Raw genomic sequence first — 6,859 nt, 5'->3', positions numbered from 1 at the left:
CCAGACAGAGATGATTATGGCAAAGACTCAGATTAATATGAGTGATGACCATGGAAAAGCTGTAGAGATCCTTTCCACTGTCAAGTCTTAAATTAAATGACCAGAATCAAAAGAAAATGTTTATAAAAATGTTTTAGCTAAAGATGTTAAAATATAACAGTGTATTTTGCCCCGAAGGACAATGTTGTCTGAGAAGTGCTTTTACTTCATTCTGCACACAGACAATCGCTATTACAATATCAAAATTTGTTTGATTTTTACCTCATAATCTCGCACTGAATCGCATTTGAAGGCTGAAAGGGTTTATGTTTTAAGCGCCAGTAAACAACTTTAGCCAATGCATTTTATTTCTTTACAAACAGCATTTTATTTTACTAAATTGTGTAACCCAGCAAGTGTATGCTAGACAACTGAATGACAGTTTGACCTTTATTTGAAATACCCAGACTTTGTGTCTTGCTGTTACAGAAATATTCATAGTAGGGAGAGAGCTTAAAAAAGTCAAGGCAGGTGTCATTTCTAAGATCAGCTTGGGTTTTTCTTTCCAGCTTCCAGATGAAACTGGTTACATTTGTCAATTTAAATTAAGTCTCTATGTGAATATTACAACCACAAAAGAACCAGAGTTTTGCTTTGGGGAGGGGTCCGCATTTATTGTCTTTTAACGTGGTTCTGTTTAGGTGTGAGTATCCATTTTAGTATATATTGAAAGGACCCATTGCTTTAAACACTTTATTTTTCCATGTGAGTCCTGTAATTTTATTCATTTTTATTCCAGCTAAGCTGTTTGTCACTTTTTGTTACACCTCATTTATTTTTCTATATTAACAAAAGTCTTGGAGAACATGAGTTTTAGGGGGTGTTTGTACAGTATATAGATGTTTTAAAAGTATTTTTGGACTTTTGAGTTTGCAGGGATGGCTGTTCAACCCGGTGTCAGGTCAGAACAGCACTATGGAGTTACTGGATGACCCAGTACAGCACTAAGCTGCCGGGTCGTCACACTGACAGAACTTAGTCATTCATTAAGGAATGAAGTTCTGTACGGTGGATCAGTGTTGGTAGTTTTCCTCTCTCTTACATGGGAGTGGAGATGCTTTTCTGGAGCTGATTTCAAAGGAGAAAATGATAGGGAATATATTAAAAGGGCATTGGCAATAAGCTATATGTTGCAGCTATCTGTAAATATATACAGATATATATATACATATAAATATATATTATATATATTTTGTTTTATATTTCAAATCTGTACAGCCTTAAAATGGCAACTTGGGCAGGAAAAAAGACAAAGATCTGTGAATAGTTGTAAATATGATGTTCTACATTTAACACAGCAAAGTTGACCATTTGGTGCATAGCTGTAACATAGCCTTATTAGTTATGTGTGTCTCAATACAAAACAAATTAAATAAGAACACAACACTACTGCTAATGTGAGGGTGTCTGGCTGTTGTCTTACCCAAATGTAAACAGGTGAATGACAGTGCATGTGTTGTATGTTTTCCATTGTCAGTCCAGGTACAGCAATGGACAGATCAACCACTACTTTAAAAAGATACGTTATTGGACCAAACCATGTACTTACTGGCTAAAAGAACGAAATGGGGAAAACATGAAATGCGAAAAATGAAAATGAATTAAAAAAAAATGTATAATGCTGTTGCTGATACCTTCCTCAAAAATTACATATAGCTGTGGTATTGTCCAAAATTAAATGTGGGGGAAACCCCCTCTTACAACTCTGACTGCTGTCTTTTGTTTTCGTGGTCAGTAATATCCAATACAAAAATGTTAACGCCCTCCTCTAATCCTGATAATACTGTCAGCTCCCAGCTGGGTGGATTCATATTTATATTGGTCATATAGATTTACATGCTTTGTTTTTAACAGAGATGATAAACATATTTATGTACAGTAATACATTTCGTAGAGCATGCAAATGAATTGGCTTCATTTACTAACAGCCTGCATTCCTTAGTGCTTTTGTACAGGCAACTGTTTATTTGTGGACTCTTTTAATTAGTGTAGAGATACTCCTGGCAGTTGTACGAATGTTTTATGCTTTTCAATTTTCACAGCTGATTGGGTACAGCATTTTTCTGTGGAAAATTAACACGTCTATGCAGCAATGTGCGTTTATGATCATCACATGACTTTCCTACCAACAATGTAAGATCTTTCGTCTGTCTTTCACGAGTGAGTCACCATTCTCAGAGCATTTATGTTTCACAGCACAGAATTTTTATGGATATGATGAATATGAATATGAACATGAATTTGTCCCAGTTTCAAAATATTGGAATTGGTTGTTTAAAAAAAAACACGGGTACTGTTTTGATATTGTGCAGTGTACATCCTCCTGCCTTGAGACATTGGCTTATAAGTGCAGTAAGATCCACTCACTTGCCTATTTTGGTGGAATCAGGACTGATGTGAAGGCTGAAAGTAGGTGCAGGAGGGTAGAATCTCCTGATGCCAAATTTCAAGTTCAACTCCTAATGCCAAGTTTAACTTGGGAGTCTCAGCTAGGGGAGGATGTCTTTCACACACTGGTGTGGAATGGTGAGATGTTACCCGTGGCTGCCAAAACCTGTTGATAGATTGCATTGTTTTTTATAACACTGGAGGACTTCAAGAACAGCATGTTCCTCCTGTGATGTAAACACTGATCCATTAAAGGTGGCAGCACCCTTAGGCAAGGCTTTCTCCAGGTCTGGTGCTGAAATTTAGCCTGTGATGTTTGGATCATATAAACCTTTACTGTGATGGGAGCAGAGCCATTCTGCTGTGTCCCCTTTCCGGAGCAGGTGTTGCAGTGCTCTGACAGCTTGGTCTGGATGGGTCCAAAAAATGGACAGATTTAATGAAACGGCGTGCACGTGTCCTGTGGGAGATGATTGTCAGTGAGAATTAACGACCTGGAAAGTCTGACTTCGTACAAACTGCACATGCAAAGCCTCTGTCTGGAAGCAGTCATACGGAATGGCAATGTGAAAGGTAGCCTCTGAGGAAGCAGCTCTTGCAGAAGAACTCCTGTGGGGCATGTGAATTCCCCTGTTTGACCTTGGAGATGCATGCAGGAAAAACACGAACACAAGCACACTCAAAAAGACGACAGGAAGGCAATTTGGTTTTTGTTGTAAATGTATTCCTTTGAGGGAGACTGTCAGGATGGAGTTAAGGCAGGACTACAAAGCACAGGATGAGTTCACATGTAGAACACAGAGGGCCAGGAACATAACAGTGGAATTTGCTGTATTCAAAGGCACTGCCCCTTAGTTTTGAGTGGTGTTTTGTTGTGTATGAAGTCCTATACTATATATCGCTATACTTTCACCACTACAGTAAGACAAACCGTCACCTGCAAACCGCCACTCTCAGAGTATTACAGTTTATTACTCAAACCATTCATAAAGCTGTGGATCATATTATACAATTGGTGTTTCACACCTCTTAGATTTTTTTACAAGTATACAGTATCTGCAACCATTTCATCATTTGCATGCTTGTGTTGGAAGAACAGTCTTCATTTATTCCTGAGGTATTTCTCTGTCTGTATTAAGGATGCCATGGCTTGAAAAGCTGAAATATGTGGTAGTAAGATTGGATAAGAGCCCAGTAAGTAAGTGTTGTGAAAACCACTTTTCATCTATATGTGGGAAATACTTTTTTTGGATTGTCTGAAATTGTTTTTGGAAGGATGAATCGTTTTGGATGAAACTGTGTAACTGCAAAGGCTCATTATGTCTCAAGGTGCACCTCCCCCTGTCCCGTATCTCCAGCTTTGGAAAGTTAACTAATATTCACCCCCTAACAAAACCCCGTGTCTCAGTGCAAACTGCCTGCAGCACCTTTGCAGATGCTTTATTTAGACCACGTTTTCTTTGCTTTGACATTCTATTACAGAGGCCATTCTGGAGTCCTAGCAGATGTCATGCATTTCTGTTACAGTAATGAATATGAACATATAATGAAATGAAGCCTCTTGATTATTCTCTCTGAGATAAATGTGGGGGGAGTGTCTTCGATAATACAATCATAATAAAGCATGCACAAACACACCCACACACACACACCCATAATCAGCAACTCCAAACAGATATTTCCTATTCAGAAGGGTCAGGCCTTTTCTCAGGCGTATGTAATGCATAATGTGTGGTGACAGACGTAACAGTTAAATACACCACCCTGTCCAATAATTTAAGCAGCAGGAGGATCCACAGTCCTGCCTGGATTAAGGCTTCACTTGCAGTGCAGCACGTTAACAGCGTGTAAACAGCGTGTAAACAGCAAATAAAGGTCATTTTTCTGTGGTTGTGGTCGTTTTCTCTGGATCTTGATGAGGGTCCGTCAGTATCTGCAGTATTTGTCTCTTCTCTTTTCTTTACTCGCTCTTATTGGGGGTCCCTGAAGCCTCCAGCATTTTCTGGAAGAATACAAACATGCACATTTTAGAATGTGACATTTGACTTATATCTCCTTTTGATTTAGTCATAAATAAATGAAGTGTCATCTGATCAATCCTACAAATATCACACATTCAATGACACATTGGAGTTTTGTACTGATGATAATGCAACAATTGACACAGCATTTCAGGTAAATGCTGATATTCCAGGCTTCATTCAACAGCAATTCTGATGCAAAGTCTTTCAACAGCACTGAGACCCACTGCACGCCAACTGAATATCTGTGGCCACGGAGACCACCTGTTCTGCTGCAATCAGGACTGGGCAGGAATCGGTGGCATAAATGACTGGTAAAATTTATGTAAAATGAATCCAATACTTCAAACATCAGCAACATATCATTCAGTAACACTAACTAAAGGTTATCCATGTAATGTTACATAATGTAAGCTACTACTTCTATGAAAAGGCATTTTGATACCTTCACCAATGCATTTTAACTTACATAACAGTTTTTGTCTCATGTAGTAAACTCTACTAAACAAGGTCCTTATTAGCATTATTAATTCAGTCTTACTCACCCATGCCTGTTTACGGGCACCAAATCCAAAATATCTTTCTGAATAACTTAAGGAACTGCACATCGTTTTAACACCAAATGTGTGACCATGAAAGCGTTTTGCACGGCTAACTAAAGCAGCACTGGAGATCATCACTGTGAGAGAATCTAGATCAGCTGCCCCAGCTTGCATATGCTCACATACAACGAATTATTCGTCAATATGCTTTTTAATGTCAAGGAAGGAATTTCTTCTTTCCTGACGTAGGTTCGGTTAAATTTATTTACAAGTAATCCTGCTGCCTTCAGCATTAAAGAAGAAATGACATCTTTGGTTTAAAATGTTTAATGAGTAATGCACTTTTAGGTCCTGAACAGAGATCAATACTGCAGTTTTGTTGACGTAGCAATATAACAGGAGAATTCCGTGCAGCGATTCAGTATTGTCATTGGGAGAAGAGTGGAACACTGGGCAGGCACTGTGAGGAAAAGTACACAGCACAGTACAGTACAGTACATATTTAGGACAGAGGGGGAAGGAGAGGATGGAGAGGGGTTGGAGGTCATGTAGCTATTAAACATCACTCCACCAACAGCAGATAATGGACAAGATAAGAAGGACGCTGGCAGTTAATATAGACTTTTGGAAAGGTCGGCTGGGGTCTGCTGCATAGGTCTCACAGGGTTTGAGTGTGCTTCAGCTTGGAGAAGAGGGAGAACACTCAATCACATTAAGACAGCTAATGGACAACATTCAGTGATGGAAAACAGACGAGATGAGCAGGCTACAGGAAGAATGTAGTCCTCTTTCTCTGTAGCAAGTCCGCCGCGGTCAGCAGAGAGTGCACTGTAGAGTGGTCAGAAACCGGACTGTCCATGACCACTCCCTCCTGCTGAAGTTTCTGAGACGATAACTATGCTGCCTCTGGAACATTCTGTCATTTCAGGTCTACGAAGACCTATAATGACTTTCCGTCTAGGATATGGCTTCATTACAATAAAAAAGAAATTATCCTCACGGTGCTTCCCCAGGGCGTGTGGAAAAGGCACATTACAGACAGACACCATTAAGGAGTTATTATATTAGCTATTTATTTGCTCAGCAGGCATCCTTATCCAGGGGAACATACATTGCTTGCCTTTTACATATTATCCACTTATACAGCTGGATATTTACTGAAGCAATTAAGGTAAAGTACCCTCCTCAGGGGTATACCAGCAGTGCCTTGCTCATGATTCAAACCTGCAAGCTTCTAGCTACAGCCCCAGTTCACTACACCACATTGCTTCCCTGCTGTCAGCGCTTATTGGTCTGTCAGAATTTGTCATTACAATGGAATGGCCACGACAAGAGAGAAACCCAGAGCCCAGATAATAGGAGACACAAGGGGAAATAAATCAAATTAGGCAGTCCAGCAGATGGCTGAGAGCTCTCTCTCTCTGCCTGTGCCCAAATCACGAAGCAAGAAGGTGCAACACTAAATATGCGGGTTGCATGAGGTCATAATCAGTTTGAAGTTAACCATAATTTTGCCCACAGGGCTTTCAGAACCGCAGAAAGGACAGGTAGTAAAGTACAGTTAAAGTAGAGTGTAAGGATTAAGGGTAAATAGCTATGGCACACTTCAGGTGTCCATTTGAGTAGAGGTAGCACTGTTATAACAGTACCCTGAAGTGTCAGTGTCTGCATCTGGTGTATCGGCTGTAGGTTTTAATATAAAAGTTTGAAACAAATAATTTACATTTGTACCAACAATGGTACAAATAATATACATTTATATGCACATAGTAATATACATTTGTCTAGGATGTTTCATACCTGGAATAAAACCACACAGTTGATACCCAATGCACAGCTAAAAGGTGTCTACAATGGCCCTCTACAATT

At 39.5% G+C, this 6,859-nt stretch overlaps 1 protein-coding gene across 2 annotated transcripts in view; it reads right to left on the bottom strand.

The window, feature by feature from the left end:
• Positions 1-3,143: 3,143 nt before the first annotated feature.
• Positions 3,144-6,859, bottom strand: part of ano10a (anoctamin 10a) — a 32,991-nt gene continuing 29,275 nt past the window's right edge. For both annotated transcript variants that reach the window (XM_036539853.1, XM_036539854.1), the window contains exon 13: positions 3,144-4,429. In XM_036539853.1, the coding sequence (XP_036395746.1) occupies positions 4,388-4,429 (42 nt within the window). In that variant the 3' untranslated portion in view covers positions 3,144-4,387. The remainder of the gene's footprint in view (positions 4,430-6,859) is intronic.

This window comes from Megalops cyprinoides, chromosome 10 (genome assembly GCF_013368585.1).
Source record: "Megalops cyprinoides isolate fMegCyp1 chromosome 10, fMegCyp1.pri, whole genome shotgun sequence".
Taxonomy (NCBI): Eukaryota; Metazoa; Chordata; class Actinopteri; order Elopiformes; family Megalopidae; genus Megalops; species Megalops cyprinoides.
The sequence above is the reverse complement of the archived record's forward strand: the minus strand, read 5'-3'. Positions and strand labels throughout refer to the sequence as shown.